The sequence below is a fragment of the Cyprinus carpio genome, chromosome A8, assembly GCF_018340385.1.
Source record: "Cyprinus carpio isolate SPL01 chromosome A8, ASM1834038v1, whole genome shotgun sequence".
NCBI lineage: Eukaryota > Metazoa > Chordata > Actinopteri > Cypriniformes > Cyprinidae > Cyprinus > Cyprinus carpio.
In genome coordinates, this window is record NC_056579.1 from 22,967,651 (window position 1) to 22,988,251 (window position 20,601).

At 35.4% G+C, this 20,601-nt stretch overlaps 1 protein-coding gene across 1 annotated transcript in view; it reads right to left on the bottom strand.

The window, feature by feature from the left end:
- Positions 1-5,859: 5,859 nt before the first annotated feature.
- LOC109085200 (AP2-associated protein kinase 1-like) overlaps positions 5,860-20,601 on the bottom strand; it is a 48,253-nt gene continuing 33,511 nt past the window's right edge. Inside the window, 4 exon segments of the mRNA XM_042762856.1 lie at positions 5,860-7,688; positions 17,683-17,796; positions 18,303-18,458; positions 20,532-20,600. Of these exon segments, the coding sequence (XP_042618790.1) occupies positions 6,949-7,688; positions 17,683-17,796; positions 18,303-18,458; positions 20,532-20,600 (1,079 nt within the window). The 3' untranslated portion in view covers positions 5,860-6,948.

Genomic DNA, 20,601 nt, shown 5'->3' on the forward strand with positions numbered 1-20,601 from the left:
TGTAATCGAAGGAGAACAGTTGGCAAGGGGAATAGAGGAAATTGATACTGTATTACTGTACTGTAATTGATGTAATCCTATATTTCTTGCTTTAGCATCACCTGTCCACCCAAAACTTGTAAAATTGGTTTCATTGTGTTCCCAGCATTCTTTTAATATGCTTTTGACAGGATGTTTTTCATTTTGTCCTCGGAGATTGACGCAGTATGCCATCATTAATTTTACTCTTCTAATTCTTAATGGCATTTCTCCCATTTCCACCTGCACTGATGATACCGGAGATGATTTGAATGCCCCACTACAGAGTCTCAGGGCTTGAGCTTGCAATACTTTTAATATCTTGAGGTTTGATTCTGCTGCTGACATGTAAGCTATACATCCACAGTCAAGAACAGATCTCATGAGAGCCCAATATATGTTTTATAGAGATGCTCTACTTGCTCCCCAATCCTGTCCTGGTAAACACCGAAACATGTTGATGACCTTTTTACATTTGTCCTTAATTTTATTCAGATGAACTTTCCATGTTAATTTTTCATCAAACCAAACCCCAAGAAACCTAACAGTGTTTACTTGCTCCAGTTGATGCCCACATAGATTCAAAGAAAGGGGTGAGATTTTGTGCATTCTTGAAAAACAAATAACCTGTGTTTTTTCTACAGATAATTTAAATACCCATTTATTGGTCCACTTTTCCACTTCATCAATTGCAGCTTGCATTTTCTTATTGACATATGATATATTGTGGCCTCTAATCCACAAAGCCCCGTCATCTGCATACAAAGATTTCCCTACGTTTTGTTCAATCTGAGAGAAAATATTGTTAATCATTATGTTGAATAATTATGGACTGCACACGCTGCCTTATGGAGTACCATTCTCTGCAGTGTATGCTCTGGAATATTCATAACCTACCCTTCACTTGTTTTTTCCTGTTAAATAAAAAGTCCAAAACCCAATTATACTGTATGCTCTACCGTTAATTCCTAATGATTTTAATTTTATCAGTATTAAAACATGTTTAATGATAAATCTAAGGGATTTTCTGACATCTCATTTTCCTTTTCTAGGTTGCTAACAGCCATCATATCTCCATTGTTCATCACTGGCAATTTCATAATTTCTTCTGATCATGCCCCATAAATCTGATAGTTGTACTTCTCTTCCAATAACATGCAATATTGTCTCCAAAATGTACGTTTTTGTATTTTAATTGTTTTCCTTACTATTGCTTGGTCCCTCCTGAGAATGATGTTTTTTGAGTTGCCTAAATGCTTTATTTCTTGCTTTTATAGCTTCACTGCACTCGATACTCCAGCAGGGTACACTCTTGGAACATCTAACTCCTGTGCTTTTAGGTATTGTTTCCTCAGCTGACTGAACAATTTCATTGACTAGTTTATTGTTAAAAACATTTATATCTCTCGGATTCTCCTCTCGTAGAGCCACAAATCTTTTTCCACAAATTTCTTTAACAGCTTCCCAATTTGCATTCTCGAGTTTCCATCTAGGATTTCCCTTTTCCTTTTCAAAACAAATTTTAGTGCCAACTTCAGTCACTCACGGGTGATGGTCACTCCCTACAGTAGTATCTTTGGACAGACTCCATGTGCTGACCCCTGCTATTGAACTAGATATAGATGTCAGGTCAAGTACTGCTTCTGTATTATGAATGTTATTATATCTGGTTCCTTCTCCATTATTAATACATACTAAATATTTATCATCAATAAATTCTTCAATAAGTAGGCCATATGCATCAGTATTATTACTCATACTCATTACCATACACTATAAAGCAATTTACAGTTAACAGATTTTTACTATAGCATTTTTACAGTCGTTCCTGTAAAAATCAGACATTTCTCAACTGAGAATGCTTCATTAATTCCTACCCAATTCCTGCAGAACCATGCTTAATTTCAATTCAATTTTACATTTAAGGATGTAGATTTAACCGATATAGTTTAGTTTTTAGTAGGACATTCTATCAGTATCATTTAACCATATTATTAACATAAGATGAACGTAATAACCAATATTTAAAATGCCATCTATAGAATTTTGTTGAATATAAATGTCATTATATTAATGAAACAACTATATTCCTGTCACTGCAATTCAAAATCACCCTCATGATTTACAAGGATTTCTTAAATTCTGAATTCTGCACAACCCTGCTGTGTAAAGGTACATAACTGAGATTCCCCAGACAAACATTAAGCCTTGTGCTACAGTAGAATCACTTGTGTAATCCAGCAATAGACTTAATCCATGTCTGTAAAAGCTGCCAGTAAGCTCTCAGGCAGCTCTGCAGCTCTGTTTTTACCTTCACAACTTTGCCGAGCTCAGCCAGAGTTTGCTCATAGCGGGTCTCCATGCTTTTAAGAGCTTCTGGTTGCACAAAATATTCTGCCCATCCTGCCAGTGAAAACACTCATCAAATATACACTGATGTTGGATACGAAAAACATAATACCTACATTTATTGTGTTTTTATTGTATTATGTTGACTTGCTTGTGAATGTATGTTGTATTGAGGAGCATCATGATTAATGACACTTTTCACACCATGGATATCAATGCCTCTGGCAGCTGCATCTGTGCTTATTAACCTGACATGAAAAATATCAACAATATTTTATTACATGCACTATATGGTCCCAGCAGGACTTTTTTTCTGATTTTTGCAGCCTAAAATTACTGATTTTGCAGTGACCTATCTCTAATTTGCTGCATTTCTTGTGTTGTTTTGCAGCAAAAATATACCACAGACAACATTATTCTAATATTTGTACTTAACCTTAAGAAACATTATGCTCCATAATTCATAAAAAGAGAACACTGATAGAAACAAAAAGGGAAATTTAAGTGTCCTCTTAAATCCTGTATTTAATACTCTAAATTATCAACATGATCAAAACTTTGTTGAAAAATCTCTAATACATGAGCAAAATTAGCTAAATCATTAGCATTACAAAAATCATGTTACAGATGTACGTATCAAACACTGATACAACAGGCTTATGAGGAACATTTATTTGTTCATTTTGTAATCACCTTTGTAGGCATAGCCTACTGAATTGCATACTGTTGTAAAAATCACATTTTGGCCATATGAATAGCAACTGCACCAAATTGCTATTTTTGCTCAGTTTGGGCCTCTGAATAAATTTTTTTCCCCTCTACATATTCTCACTATATCATGATATGGGCCATAAAAGTCTGGTGTAACAAGTATATGCCAAAACAAAAACACTTCCATTATTTTTTTTTTACTATAATTGAATTATTTCAAGCTTTACATGGCTAATAAGTTAGTATTTTATAATAAACTTTAAACATAACAGTACTTTTGAAGAATACACAACATGTTTAATGTCTTTGGTGGTTTGATGCACTGCTGAAGCAATGTTTATCTAATCATTCTCTCTCCAAAGCACATGGGATTCATGTCTTTATTATTTAAAGAAATGTTACAGGATATAAATGTGTATCCTATTAGTGGTAAAATGTGCCAAAATGTCAAAAAATCAAAGATCTTGTCTAGATTAATTTAAAAATAACCAAATCACAAAAGTAATGCACTAATTTCCAATTACTAAACATTCCAACTATACAAACTGGCAGCTTCATCCGCAAGACCTGTTTTTCTCACATTTTCACTCTTCTTTGTTTTACACTGCATTCCTTCTCTAGTCTCTAGTTCTTTGTGTTTTCTTTTCTTCTGTTCTTCATCAGCTCTGTCTGAAACGCTCTGCTGTTCTCTGGCTTTGACCTGCTCCTGAAGTTTAGCCAGTAAAGCTCTGGAACGAGACTCTGCTGGAGTCACTGTCCTCCTCCTCCTCTCCTAAATACCTGATCACATCAATACACATGCTGTCAAATGAGATGACAGGTTGCTGACAAATAACTTTTTTTTTAAACCTACAAATGAATGTTTATGTGAAACTGTATATTTTGTAATTTATTCCATTTTATGTATTTTTTCATTCTTTTAATAACCTTTGGTAGTTGCTGGTACCCTCTAGTATGTGTCAATCATTTTTATCATTTATTATTAGCAATTTTCCCACCCATTTTATCATTTATTATTAGCAATTTTCCCACCCATTTAGACCGCCAGATGGCAGGGTTTATTTATTTTCTTCGGTTAATTTCTTCTACCCATCCCTGTACAATAACAGAACTGGAGAGAGCAAACGTCATTGTATTTTATTAGCGTATTTACCATCAAAATACTCCAAGGCCCCCACAAACAAAAAAATAACACATAAACCACTAGACAAAATTCAATTCAATTCAATATTATTTTACTATTATTTAACAATTACACAGTGTAATAATAATATATACACTACCGGTCAAAAGTTTCTTTAATTTTGTATTTTTTGGGTGAAATATTAAACATTTAAAATAATTTTATAACCACAAAAAACATAAAAATGTCATTTATTCATTTGATGAAAAGCGGGATTTAACGCTCACGAAAAATATACCACAGACAACATTATTCTAATATTTGTATTACTTTTCTAACCTTAAGAAACATTATGCTCCATAATTCATAAAAAGAGAACACTGATAGAAACAAAAAGGGAAATTTAAGTGTCCTCTTAAATCTTGTATTTAATACTCTAAATTATCAACATGATCAAACTTTGTTGAAAAATCTCTAATATATGAGCAAAATTAGCAAAATCATCAAATGACATTTTAAACTATAGTCAAAAAAAGTTATTTTAAAGTTAATATTAAATTTTTAATATTTCACAATGTTGAAATATTATATATTGTTGAAAATAATATTGAAATATCTGAAATATCAAATTATCAACAAAAAAAAATATATATATGAAATATCAAAAGTATTGAAATATCTGTATGAGCTTAAGAGACATATTTCCAAAAAATTTTAAATTTATGAAACTTTTGACCGGATCTTTCAGAAATCATTCTAATATACTGACTTGCTGTATTAAGTCAACACAATGACACCTTTTGAATAATTTTCATTTATTGTTAGATACATATTATACACCAGTGAGTGTTTTGCATAACTCAAGTATTTCAAAAGACAAGTGCTTCCAGATTCATTCACAAGGCCACCAAACAATCATAAGCATAAAAAATACAAACAAACACCAATATAAAACACAAAAAAAACACCAAAAATAACACAAACTTTAACACAAACCTTAACTCAACTCAAAAAGTAACCGAAAAAGTGTATGATGCACCTGCCTATTTTAACAGGTGTACTGAGAACCTATGCAGCAGAAGAAATGTGGTTCATGCGATCGGATTGAATTTGAGCATATATGCATATACGTATACTGCACTTAATAACTGATTTATTGGATACTGTGACCAGCAGAGATAACAGCGTCTTAGTACTAGAGCTGCCTGTGTTTACACATAATAAAGGGAATGTGCAGTGTGTATTGATAACTAGAAAACACATATTACACTGAACAGAATCTAAGTAACATTCTATTACGGTCGTGTGCAATATAATCCAGCATCAATTGGATTTAATGTCCAGCTGTATAATATGAGCCCAACACTAGCGTGCCAAATGAAATATATCATTTTAAACACCGTATACTAGCGCTGCACTTTCATAAACATACTGTGCACTAGATTCGGTGTCGCTTGTACAATATTTAGAGCTTATGTCTGCTTGCTTTTCATTGGTTTTCATGCTAAACATGATGATCAGGGAAATACTCAACTGAAGCAAACTCTTAACATATGGATATTCAACATATGGATAATCTAAAAGTCATATAAAATTGATCAAAAATTCAATTCATTAAACTTTTTTTTTTTTTTTTTGGTTAAACAAAAAGGTGCAGACATAATTTACATTCGTTTTTTTTTTTTTTTTTTTGGTTAAAGCAACGTTTGACAATTTGATGCTTTCCACATTTAGTTGTGCTTATATAACAAATACATACACACATAATACATCTGACAGACATAACCTGTCCAGGTCAGATTTGACCGTTAAAATCAAAAGAGGAAGTAAAAAAAAAAAAAAAAAAATCTTCAATGAAAATGATTCTTTTTACATCCATTAAGATTTTTTTCATTGTAACACTATTTTTAATGAAAATGTAGTGTTTATTATTTAAAAATATAATGTAAATTTGTAAAGTATACATGATAGTAGTATTCTTGTACTAAATTTATGCTAATCTGAATAAAAAAATATATATAAAAGGTGGAAAAAAAAATACTACTGTATTTTTTTTTCCCATAACATAGTAATAAGAATTTGGAGGGAAATTGTCATGAAGAAAAAAAAAGTTACAAATTAAAAAAAATCTTAATAGTGCTTAAAACCTGTTTTCTTTTACATTTGGGGTGAAATGTGACCTGGACATTTTTTCATGAAGGTAATTAATTTAAAATGTCAAGGTATTTTCTTAGCCCAGTGGAATTTTGGCTGACAATTTTGTGAGAAAATCAAACTTATTACATATAGTTTATTATCAATAGTTGTACAGAATGTGTCCGGGTTTATTTATTTATTTTTCAAGATGTGTGACTGTCAGATCTGAGCTATACAAAACTGCCTGGTATACCGTGATAGGAGAAGTACCATCAGTAAAAGGATGGGAGAATAATACAAACATTTCATAATAGTGGAAATAATTCTTGAAGCTCATGCTCATAATAGAAAATGATCCAACACGCTGAATCCGTTTTCTGTGGACATGGTCCATACACAGGACAGAAATGAAGCTCGACAGCATGAGAATGATCTGAGGTAGCAAAAGATGTCACACAATCAAACGCTGACCCAGAGATAGACAGCCAGAGGCCATAAATGTGCTTCATTCTTGAATAAATTACACTCAGTATACAGCATTTCATTATCTTAAGCTTGAATCTTTTAGGGGGCAAAAGTAAGTGCGGTGTGTTTTCACAGACGCCGTTCTCTCAACGTTTATCTTGACGGCCTTTAAGGTGGAAGGGTGCTGAGACAAACGGGTCAGCAGAGGTCACCTCAGACGTCACAGCGCTCAGCCTGTGTTCAGGGTCTGTGTTCACAGGTCCTTCGTAGTGTCTGGAATACTTAGAAAGTGCCTGGGGGCGAAAGGGCAGAGGGGTCACTTGGCCGAGGATGCTCTGGTCAAGGGAAGAGCCCGGATGGGGTTGTAAAAATCTCGGATTGGTGCAAACCTTTCCAGAAGCTTCCTTCTTCCTGCCAAAGGGCGCCTGGATGAAAATGTCAGGCTGTCGAGGCTGAGCTGGAAGGTGAGGAAAAGGCGCATTGGCAAACACGTCCCCATCGGTGTCTACATCTTGTCCGGTTCGAAACGGAGCTTTGGAGAAGACGTCAACACTTGGATCGGAGCCTGAATGTTGGGCTTGTGATGGCGAGTGGTTCTGAGAAACCAAAGAGGACTGGTTTTCAACTGGTTCCTCAGACAGGGAAGACATCTGGAGGTTTCTGGAACATGCTGGACTTTGGTCGTCATCGTCATCCGAGTCTTGAAGTAACGGTCTGGAGCCACTGCAGTCCAGACTTGGCGTTTCTTCGCCGCTCACCTGTGACCTCCCCCCTTCTTTTTCTCCATCGTCTTCATCACTGGAATGAACACAGCCCTCCTCCACAGGGTTCTCGAGGTCACCTCCCTCCAAAAGCGATCCATATCCATCACTCTTGCCTCTGGCTTCTGCAAAACAGAAAACCGTAGAAAGGAAATTAATAGTTAGTGACATTTTCACCAATATGCTAGAGTGTGAATTCAATAGCAGGAGGATCATTTTGAACAATCGATGATTATGACCAAAAAGTTTTCAAAACTAAAAATTGTGATCTTCTAGAAATGCACAGAATGAAAAAACAAAAGATTGGAATAACCAGAATCAACTATTGTTGCAGTCTGTATCAGGACAACTGGTTGCAACAGTACTGTGTCTCCTCTACAGGACGGTTCACCCAAAAATCAATATTCTGTCATCATTTATCCTCACATCATTCCAAACCCGTATGACTTTCTTTAGTGGAAGACAAAAGACATTTTGAAGAACGTTGGTAACCAAAGAGTTTGGTGATAACTGACTTCCACTGAATAGGAAAAATGTTCCATAGAAGAAAAAGTCATACAGGTTTGGAACAATATAAGAGTGGGTAAATGACAGGGTTTTAAACAAGTGAATAAAATGGCAAATGATTAGGAGTCCTCTATCACACTCAAATACACAAGATGACTACACAATGAAGCAATAAAGCACAAATAAAGCACATTCTACTACAGTATAATCCACAGAAATACAGTACTAATACCACAAACAGTCAATGTCTATGACAGTTACCACTGACAAACACAAACCTTGTTTCCACAAACTATCACTATTAGCCTTTCAATAAAGCAAACACATTTCTGAGAAATGTCAGAACTCTAATGTGTGTGTGTGTGTGTGTATAAACAGCCCTATGTTTGTTTTTTGTTCTCCCACTTCCATTTAGTTTTTGATGTATCTAGCAATAGACAAATGACCCTAATAAGCATTGAGAGCCATGGAAACAAGGAGGTTACAGAAAACACAGACTGAACTGAGATCAGAGCAGAGACGTGATGTAAGTCTTACCTTCACGTTGAAGGAAATGGTTGCCATTAAATTGAGGATTAATACAGCAGCGCACTAAGATTTAGATTTAAAACATCAGTGCTAATCTGTGTAAAATGTGCTTTTGTTTGCAAATATTTATTTGTGAGGCAGGATGAATTGCTCAATATATGAGAAATGTCACTAAACCTAAAGCTTAAACACCTGTGCAGATATTGAATCGATTTGAAAAGTGTAAACATACGATGCAGTGCAAAACTCTAAGATGTGGGAAAAAAATGAAATTTCTTTCATCATTTAATTCAACCTTATTTGTATGACTCACTTTCTTCTGTGGAACATGAAAAGACATTCTGAGAAAAGTTTCAGTGTTATTTTTGTCCATACAATGGAAGTCGATGGTCACCAAAAATTCTTTGAAATATCTTGTTTTTCATAGAAATAAAGTCATACAAGTTTGGGATGACATGAGGGGGAGTAAATGATGACAGGATTTTCATTTGTAGGGAATTTTAAATTCAGTAGCCTCAAATTTTGAATGCATGCTGTTTATCAGAAGTCAAATAAAATTATATTTTGATAAAAGCAATGTTTCAAAAATTAAAAATATCAAAATTAGCATTTAACTGGCATGCGCATGTAAGCTAACCATCAATCCCTCATTGAACAGAGAGTTTTAATAATTAATAAGGACAGTGCGTGTTACTATAAAAGTCCATTTTAATCACAACATGGGCATATTCAGTCTTAAAGTTAGAAAGTTTAATTTGTACAACAGGACTGCACTGAACACCCAAATTTTGTCTATACATTCAATCTTAAGTGGACATTACGTTTCGGGCCCATTAATCAAAAACCTAAGTTTGTGTAACTTCTTTACTTACAGAATATGTAAATTTAAGATTTCAAGTGTTGACAACTCAAAATCCTAATTTATTAAAACAGCCTCGTTCTGTCTGGCAACAAGAGAACTAATGCACTGATCGGTAGATTGTTACAAAAGGCAGGTCTCTCTTCATTTTGTCTGTCTCTCAAGATCTCGGCATCTGCATTTACCAGTTTGACTTCATTTCATACAAAAGTTCTTGTTGAGACTTAACAGAGGTTAAGATGTTAATGCTTTACTGAAAAGACAAAGTTTAGTGAAGTCACCGTGATAGAGATCAATGTTTACTTTAGTTGGGCCTTGATTTCTTAAACATTAGTTTTTCTCTGGCTGTTTTAACTTTGTTTTTCTAATACAAATAGACGCAAGTAAAAATCTGATCAGATGATATTGGTTAATTATTGTTGATGATACAGTCATCATTTGAGTTGAGTCAACTTATTAGGGTTTTCAGTGAGACCTAGGTAGTGTTTAGTCACATAGCATGTTTAGATTTGGCTAAGAAAAGAAAAAGTTAAGAAAAATCTTCTCTAAAGGTGTGTAAAAGCAAAAAAAAAAAAAATAAATAAAAAATAAAAAATAAAAAAAAACCAGAATGCAATGACATTTAGTCACAACATTTGAATGTGGCATGCCTGATATCCATGAACACAGACTAGGACACAACTACCTGTTCCCATCGACACTTTTATTCAACATCCTTCTTTTCACATAAAGGATAGGGCAACAGAAGGAAAAAAGGATAACACCATGGCATTCCAGTATAGATAAGACTTTTTTGTTATCGTCATTATTTTATCCTGACATGCGCTTTAATACACACTACAACACAACATAGACGTCAGACTACTTAGCCACACCGCTAGGTGCATATCTAAGAGTAACATTAGCACTACAGTCAGATTGCATAGGTCAGCCACATTAAAACAAGCAAATGTAGGAAGAGGGAAAAGCAAAGAGAAATTAAGGGTTGATCACATATAAAACTTTTACATAAACATAATATTACCAACTCAATCTCATGACATTTCATAATGTTATGTTTTACGTTTTAGTGAAATGTTGGCTAATTGGTACTCAATCCTCTGATTTTGTATAATTTGCTGACGTCCCACTGATGCTTTGGTTTAGGGTAGACCTTCACGCCTACATTTATTTATTTTTCTTCTAAAAATTGCATGTTTCCGACAAACGAATCACACTTTGCAAATTTATAGTAAATCGGCAGTTCGTAAAAGATTTACATTTTCTCGTGAGATCGGTTTGAATATTACACAACAATGTTCTACCGATGCAACATTTGCACGAGCTTCGAACAAAACAATAACTCAAAATAAAACAATGCTCTCATTATTTAACAAAACAACATTTAGGCATACTCTATAAGCAGTTATATTACAAAATAAATGATTGTGTTTTATTACTGCTTCCACACATCTAATTATGAAAATCCAAACGTCATACATATAGTAGAGACAGACATATTTTCTTATTGAGCTATATATGGTTTTACAATTGATATGTGTTGGAAAATGTTAGGGATGCATGATAAATATCGGCACAATATTTAATGCGCATCTCGTCAGTAAAGCCGGTTCTGTAATCAGCAGTAAATCTCTACATGTGCATTCTTTCACGTGGAGTAGCATTTACTACACAGAGCCGTTGTTCAGTGACAAGCTGCACAAAACCACGATCATATTTTGCGCATGTTTTGCGCAGTTTGTCACTGAACAACGGCTCTGTGTAGTAAATGCTACTCCACGTGAAAGCACACACGTGTAGAGATTTACTGCTGATTACAGAACCGGCTTTACTGACGAGATGCGCATTAAATATTGTGCGATATTTATCTTGCATCCCTAGTGAATGTGACATTGCAGAGATTCATCAAGAGTCAGTGTCGACATGTCTGACACCTGCAGATAGTGATAGACCGATATATAGGCCAATATTTGACCATTTTGAGATATGTGACATCTCAGGTGAGAACTATAACCGCTCCGCTAATAAACAGAAACGTTAACCTGAAGAATAATAGGCTGTTTCTGTTGTCAACTTTTTATTTCCGAGTACAGTAAATATCAGAAATTCACAATATCGCATTTTTAATTTTGTCATTACATTGGATTATAGGTATTAATATCAGCATTATCTATGCCCTGCTTTCTAGAAATGTCATTTTGTCAGTGAATTTCTATCACTTTTCCATAACATTTCAAGTCATTTGTGATTACTGAAAAATTTATTCTCATCTGATTCAGACAAAAGCAAATTTACTATTCAGGGGTGTGTTTCCCGTAAAACAACTGCAGATTGACTAACAAAATACAATGCATCGCTGGAGAAATTAACTAGCTAATTTCAACTGTTTCCTAAAACAGTAGTAACATGTTCGCACTTCTGTCGTTTGAACCATGTTGATTCAACAATATTGGACTGTTGATAATGACGTCACGCGCAGTAATAAATTCTGCTAAATAAAACTTTTTAGAGTACATTTACACAAAAACAACTGAAAGGCCTTCATTTTTAAACCAAGTTTACATGCAGTATGTAACTAGTGTACACTTTATTCCTGTAGGCTATACATGCGGTTCATTCAGTCAGCAGTTTACTCCACTTTCTCAGTGAGGACTTTTTTTTTTTTTGCTTTATCTGATGTTTGATTCTTGCTTCTAACCACAGGTCGAGGCCTTTGGCATTGCTGTTTGAGAATATTCATTAGAATTACAGTATGGATTACAGTATTTTGGGAAGCTGTTAGTATCTAGCAACCATAGTTGGCTAATGATGCTTTTGGGAAACACACTCCAGTTATGAACCAGTTTGAACACAAAATAACTGATTCAGTTGAACAATTCACTTACAAATCAGAATCACAATTACTCAAAAATAGATGTAGTAGTATTTCGGCATAACTAGGAGAAATTATATTCATTGTTGCAATATCCAGATTTCCAAAACTATCTGTATTGCCTGTTGAAAAACACAATTCAGTCGACAACTAGTTATTTTCTCACAGTAACTCCAGAACGTATCATTAATTGTTTTATTTGAATCTCTCATTTCTAGTAAACGGTCACACGGTAGACGAGACCTCAGGAGGAGCAGTCCGTCATAGGCTTGGTCTAAACACATTTACTCAAAGTAAACTTAGAAAACTTACAAACATATCTGTTTTAAATTGAAATCTTAAGAGGTTAAGATTCAAAATAGAGCAAGAGGCTATTTGAGGAGGTAATAAATAAAAATAAATAATGCCTTTAAATGCTGCCTACAGGCACAGCCCATGCGGTTTTGGAACAGCTTACATTTATATACATTTATCATTTCGAGCATTAGAGATGAAATGTTATTGAACACTGAATCTTTTCATAAACCGCAGAACTCTGATCGTCGCTATCTGTATATTCAAGTTTATCCAAAATAGCCTTCATATTATGAAACACACAGGCAGAAAGAAAATCCAACTGGCAGAACTTTGTGCTCTAACATACAGATAAATAATCTTTACCTTTTTACATTTATCTTGAGAATAATATGCATTTATACAGATTCTCAGTTTGTACATTTGTCCTGTACAATCACAGCCTAATTTACCCTTAGTATGATTTATGTTTTCTTAACATTTTAACATTTACCCTTTATGTGATGTTACAGGGGACAATTCATAACTGGATCAAAATTATAAATATTAAATGTGTACTATAGCAGTAGCACAGGGCACAATAAGTGTCAGACAGCAAAAAGCAAAGAAACAAAAAGAAGCATAAGATATAAATGAACAAGTGAAAGAAGGAATGAATTAAGGAGAAGAGACAGAATGACTGAAAAATAAATGATGGGATGAGAGGACATCACAGAGCAGTGAAATCCAAGTGATAATACAGCTACAGTATGTGACAGATTATAATAACCGCAAAGGGAAACACCTCGACAAGTGTTTATTTACAGCAGTTTATATGTTTATCTGTGATGCTGCATGTCTACTTTGCAGGATACACTCAATCCTATAATAATTTGGGTGGGAAACCTTAACTTTACCACTTTTAAGAACCTAAACATACTCTGCTTAAGTACAGTATGTGAATGCTAACACTTCTAGCTAGGCTCCATTTCTGTTTTAATGGCACAGACACTTTAAATTACTATGACCTTTTTTTTGAGTACTGTGGTTTGTTCTTTTTAACTTTTTATTCATCAAAATTATCCTAAACACACACACACAAATAATAATAATAATAATAATTATTATTATTATTATTGTTATTAATTTAAGGGGTCATTTGATGCGATATCAAATTTTTCTTTCTCTTTGGAGTGTTACAAGCTCTTGGTGAATAAAGAAGATCTGTAAAGTTGCAAAGACTAAAGTCTCAAATCCAAAGAGATATTCTTTACGCCCCCCTGAAACGTCTCGTTATAACACACCCCCACATCTCTACGTCACTATGTGTGAAGATTTGCATAACACCGCCCAGATGTTCACACAAAAAAAGAAGGCGTACCTTTTATTCTCGTTGTAGTATTGTAGTCGCCGCCGCCGTGTCATATAGACCTTGTGTGTTTCACTGTGAAAGCAAAACTAATTTGTTTGGCCTTCCAAAAGAGGACGATATCCGCTTCGTCATGCCTGGAGCTGATCCGTGCTGGTCGCTGAGGAAATACAATAACTTTGCACTGTGGATCGCCTAATTAGCTTTCACAATGGACAAAGTGGCGTCCAGTCCGAGGTCGTCACATGTGGTTGTTGCAAGCCCAAGGTACGCTCCTTCGTAGAATCCGCCTGCCGCACCGTTCTCAAGCCGGCCGCGGCTCACTCAAGGCCTCCAGCCTCCGCTCACTCAAGGTCGTGGTGTGTGACGCTGTTCCGCTGAGAAAGCGAAACTACTTTGTTTTTGCCTTCCAAAAGAAAACACTACTAGAAATCATGTTTATAATGGGTTTTTGTCTCGTCGCTCAGGCCGGACAAGGCATCACAATATGTTAAGAGGCCTAACATTTCCGTCACACGCTTGAGGCATTTGGCCAATCACAATGCTCATCGGTCCGAAAAGTGAGGTGTGCTCTGATTGGCCAGCTATCCTGTGCATTGTGATTGGCCGAATACCTCAAGCCTGTGACGGAAATGTTATGCCCCTCACCATACTGTGATGCCGTCTCCCTGCACGACCAGACAAAAACATTCAAATCCATCACAAACGAGGCAGTTGTTGCATCCAGTGGGGACATAATTACTGATTATAATGACTTATACTGTCTTTCTGTGCCGCGTAAACATAAAACCATGTCTGCATTTGTGATCGGAGAAACAACAACCCTAATCTACACTGCTTAAAACTTGCGTTTGAATCATCGGTGGCAATTTATTTAAATATGTAAACGTACTTACAGACTGTGAGTCAGAACAGCCGGCATGGTAGTCTACTCTCCCAGGATCAGGAAACAGTCCTCCATAAAATGTGCTGCACACATCTAAATATTTGGGTCGAACTGTTCTGGAACAGTGTTGTAAATACAACTTAACCACAGATTTCTAGTTGTGTCCTCTTTTGGAAGGCCAAACAAAGTAGTTTCACAACGAAACACAGCATCACACACTGCGGGCTAGAGTGAGCGGAGGCCATTGGGACTCCGCTTCGTCCACGGTGAAAGCCGATCCAGAGATCCACAGCGCCAAGTTGATGCATTTCCTCAGCGACCAGCACGGATCAGCTGTAGTCATGACCAGGCAGATATCATCCTCTTTTGGAAGGCCAAACAAAGTAGTTTCGCTTTCACAACGAAACACACAGTGACTTCACAACATGGCGGCGGCAACAGCGAAAATAAAAGTTATGCCTTCTTTCTTTATGTGAACATTTGGCCGGCATTATGTAAATCCTCATGTGGGGGCGTGTTAGGACGAGGCGTTTTAGGAGGGTGTGGTTGACTCTTAACTTAATCTCTTTGGATTTGAGACTTTAGTCTTTGCAACTTTACAGATCTTCTTTATGAACCAAGAGCTTGTAACACTCCAAAGAGAAAGGAAAACTTGATATCGCATCATATGACCCCTTTAATCATATGCAATATAGTTTAAGTTGAAAATCATTCAGTTTTGAATGTTTTATAAGCTTAAATTTCACTGTAGTGAAAAAGGTGGTATATGCTGATTTTGAAAGCAGTACAACTGTTTTCATTACTAATAACAACAAATTAGTTTCTTGAGCAGCAGATCAAGGAGTAATGATGCAGAAAATTCAGCTTTATCATAATAATATTTCACAATATTGCTGTTTTTACTTTATTCTTATCAAGTGACTGCAGCCTCAGTGAACATTAGAGATCTCTTTCAAAAACATTTAAATATCTTACCAGCCTCAAGCGTTTAAACTGAAATTGATTAAATCAAATCCCTTCCTGCATTACTTGTCATTGAATATTGTTTTATTTTGAAACATAAAAGGATTACGAATTTCATGTTAAAGAACCATAATCTATTGAACATTGACTTTTGGCATGATATCACCCCTAGCCAAGTCATACATTTCCAAAGCGGAAATAATTCATCACTGGTTGTCATGTTTTGAAATCCTGAAGTGTGAAGCATAAATCAATGATAGAGTGATGATAATGTTTATGGATCAGCAGAAGAGAAACATACAGAAAATGTGAAAAGAATGTCAAAGGAAAATATGCGCAAGGTCACTCAAGGGTGGACAGGGTTTATGCGACTACTTAAAACTGAGGTTTCTAAACTCTCACTATATTTTTAAGAATTGTACGCTGCCCTCTCCCTGTCTCTATTCATCTGCCTCTCTCTCTCTGTTTCCTCTACAAGTCGATGAGTTGGTCCACCAGCAGAAGGGAGCGTGCCAGCGAGGGCAGACTGGTCTCAGAACTGCCACTGTTGCTGCGCGAATGACCACCTAGAACATGCCGGAAAGAGGAAAAGAGAGAGAGAGAAAGGAAAGGAGGTGAGAAATGAGAAGTGTGGGAAAGAATGATGATGAAAAGAAGATGTTAACGGAGGGTGAGTGAGGGATGAGGGGTGAGAAAAGAAAGGAGGGAAGAGAAAAAGCAAAAACCAGATGAATAGCAGGAAAGAGAAAGCATAAAACGCTGAAAGATAACAGCAGCATCAAAGTAAGGATTATGTGTGGGAATAGCGGAATATTTTAAAGAGCATGGCAAGAAAGAAAAACAAAAGCCCCAAAAAGCTTAAAGTCTTAAGGGTGAATTCCATTCGTTGTATTGCTACTTTAAAATCAAAGTTTACATTTTAAGTTTAATATATGATGTAGTACATGACATCCACTTACTTGAATTTCTTACTTGAAAGTCATCTTTCATCCCAAAATCAAAAGAAAAGAACGTGCATAAAGTAAATTTTATTTCTTCTTTTTTTACAGTATTTTTATAGGCATATTTTCCCTCAAACTCTCATTATAAGGAAGTAAAATAAATAGAAAATATATACACTACTGTCAAATATTTTTTTAATGTTTTTGAAATTCTTAATTTTTAATGATTATTTGATCAAGAATACAGTAAAATGTTGAAAACCTCTGTGCTGCTTGATATTTTTGTAAAAAAGGGGGGAAATTTTTTTATTTGATGAATAGAAACAGAAACAGAAAAGCATCATATTTGAAACCAAAATCTTTTGTAACATTATAAATGTTTTTTTCCTATCACTTTTAATCAATTTAATGTATCCTTGCTGATTAAAAGTATTAATTACTTAAAAAAAAAAAAAAAAAAAGCAAATTGAATTGACCCAAATTGCACAAACAATAAATATATATATAAATAAAAAGTTAATTAATGTAAAAATTATTTTATCTCAGTATTGTTTTTTCTTTAATGAAAATAACCATTGACAATAATGGGTAAAAGGTCATGATGACCTAAAAATAAATCATTCAAAAGATCAATCAATCAAAAGATATTACAGTATTGAGAATTTGGCAAAATAAATGTCACTGACATAATTGTTCTTCTTTTGATTTTGGGGTGAAACAGGGCGAAGATGGTTTGTGATGCAGAAATGAAAGCATGTGTGTCCAATTCTATTTCACTGCTCAAAGCCACGTCTATAACGTCAGAGACACCAGGGTCTAACATTACAAAACCCACTTTCTGTTTGATCACAAGTTTGCAACCATACGTCTACACTTCGGGGTGAATTAGATGCACGTGCTCTCTTCCAGAATCTCCCTTACCTTGGCTGGAGCTATTGGAGATGAGCACTGGAATTGGGTCAAACTGGTTATCGAAGCTTTTGTCCCCAGTCTCAGAGGACTGGAAGACTGAGAGCAGGTGAGCTGGATCAGAGGCTGCAGGAAGAGGTTAGTGCCACAGCAGACCGGCAGAGAGATAACAAAAAAGACAGAGATTAGGGAGAAAGTTTAAGAGAGTGATGAGTTTAGATAAGCAAGAGCAGGTAAGTAATGTAAGTTATGTCCTAAATAAGTGAAACAAGGAATGCTTCATCAGCACAAAGCACAATTTTTCACCATTTGACTCAGCATGCAGGCTAATTTTGTTTATTAGTTCGCCAAAACTAAACCTTCTACTGATTAGAAAAAGTAATTTTAAAAAAACAAAAAAAAAACGTGTAAACTCAAAACCCAAAAAAACACAACTCAGCATGCAGGCTAATTTTGACACAATTAAAGACACAACGTGTAAACTCAACATGGCATATTAGTGTTATCCCGGGTAAGCCAAATAAGCACATTTTGATATTTTTTTTTTAAACAAAAACACAACTCTAACTCACAATCAATGTCTTTTTATTTACACGACATGCAACTGAGGTGATTGTGCATCTGTTTCTTACCCTGGAGGTACTGTCCACTGCTCAAAGCAGTAGTGGTAAACTGGTCCATAGATGGTGCAGGGAGAGATGAGGGGGATGAGGCCAGTAATAGACCCCCAGTGGAGGGGTGGGAGAGAAGCGGCCCATCCAAAAGAGAATCCTGTCCAACCAAAGAGTCTGGAGGACACAGGGCAAGCGTGAAGAATAGAGGATGACAGAGAACAGAAAGATGAGTTACCAGAGAAATAGAATACTGAGAATAGAGAGAGAGAGAGAGTGCCGAACAAAAAGACATCCACAAAGTACAGACAGGACTGATAAGATTAGGGAACGCAAAGGAAATATGAAAAGAGAAAGGGTGAGTAGAAGCAAATACTATAGAATACCCAAGACATGTCACTCAATCTCAAGAAGGCCCCGCCTTCTGAATGAAAGTGCCAATCACTAATCGGTAAATTCAGCGCGTTACTGCAGCTGCTGTTAGAAGTGTCCCGGTTGCTATAGAAACAGTCAGCGGTCTGAGACGTGCGCTCAGGACTGTGCATGCACACTGGCTGATCTAGTCTGAATAATACACTTTTTATAACGTTATTTGAGCAAAAGAAACAACATTTATGACACAGTTGTTATCAGATGTCTTTGGTGATTTCAAATATGAAATTTAATCGCAAGCCTAGTGAACAGTTTTGTAGAATTTGATGTTTCAACATTCAAAGAGATAGGAGTTGCTCTTGGATGCCCGAGAGGCGTTTCAAAGAAGGCCGGCCAAGTGACATGACTTGCCTTAAAGGGACTTTGGTAGAAGGTGGCCGTGAGAATAAAGAGAAGTTCTGTAGCAGAACTGGATGAGGCCCACAACATACTCTACAAAAGCTTGATTTTACATGATGCTGTGTTCAGAATGTGCCAAAACAAACACAAATATGTGCTTTAGTCTTCCTTTTTTTGGTAAGTATTCTCTTTCAGGTCCACTACTGTCACAGTGGAGCGACAGTTTAGTAAAAAGAAATTGCACACACTCCTAAAATGTTGGTGTTTTGAGCAACACATCTATGAAATCTGTTTATATTTCCCCCAATTCTATGTTTTCAGTTTTATTTTTTTCTGGATTCCATTTGATATATTTAATTAAATTTTAATAATAAAAAAGGTGTCTAATCAATGGCATTCATAAAACATTAACAAGTATTTTTTCCTTTTAAGTTCTGTGTTGTATATATATATATATATATAATAGTATGTATATATCCGTTTATATTATTATATATATATATATATATATATATATATATATATATATATATATATATCCCACACACACATATATACATATATATATATATATATATATATATATATATATATATATATATATATATATACACACACACATATATATAAAATAGTTTTTGGGGGTCACAATGATGTCAGTGAAAATACCTAATTATGCATGAAAATGTAATAACCACTAACTACAGACAACCGGCCCATAATAAGAGATACACTTGAAATAACCTATGCAGTTATGTCAAACACACTGAGATGTAGTTACTCATTTGGTCACCAGGTGGCCCTACTGACGATATAAACACACAATAACACAGTCCGACCTGGAGCGCATGCATCAATTTCAGGAAAGGTGACACAGCACTTTGAGGCTTTTAAAGAAAGGTTCTGTAGGTCATCACGCTAGTACGACCAACAATGTGCCATTTGTTCAGTCTTTTTGCTGCCAACATAATCAAGAACTTATCATTCAACCAAAGCCATGCACATGTTCTCATCAACAAGTGATGACAGGTTACATCACTGCTATATGAGGTCATGTGGTTACTGTGCAGAACGTCTCAGCTTGTTTTCATCAGTGGATAGACGTACTGCTGTTATTGATTCTCTTTTTTAAGAACGCCACAGTGAATAAAGGACTCTAATGGACCAAATAGCCTGCGCTTTATTTCCTGGAACACAGAAAATGTAGTTGATCTAATAGCTGAGAACTGAAAAAGAGCAGGAAATGTGCCAAAGCAATCTCAATAAAACAATAAAGCTAATCCTTGTCCAGTAAATCACTAACCTGTGATCTATAAAGTACCATGCGACAACACTATCAATGTGCTGCTTCAGCAGAGGTCTGCACTAAAGTGTTATATTTAGAGTAAAGGGTTTGTTCCAAACCATAACCATTTACAGGGAACATATTAACGTCAGCTGTATGATAAAGAATAGGAGCATATTTACAGAACTGCTGACCTGGTAGTGCAGCTGACCCAGGATCAGTCTGTAGAGGATCCAGACCAGGGATCAGAGAATCCATCCCAGC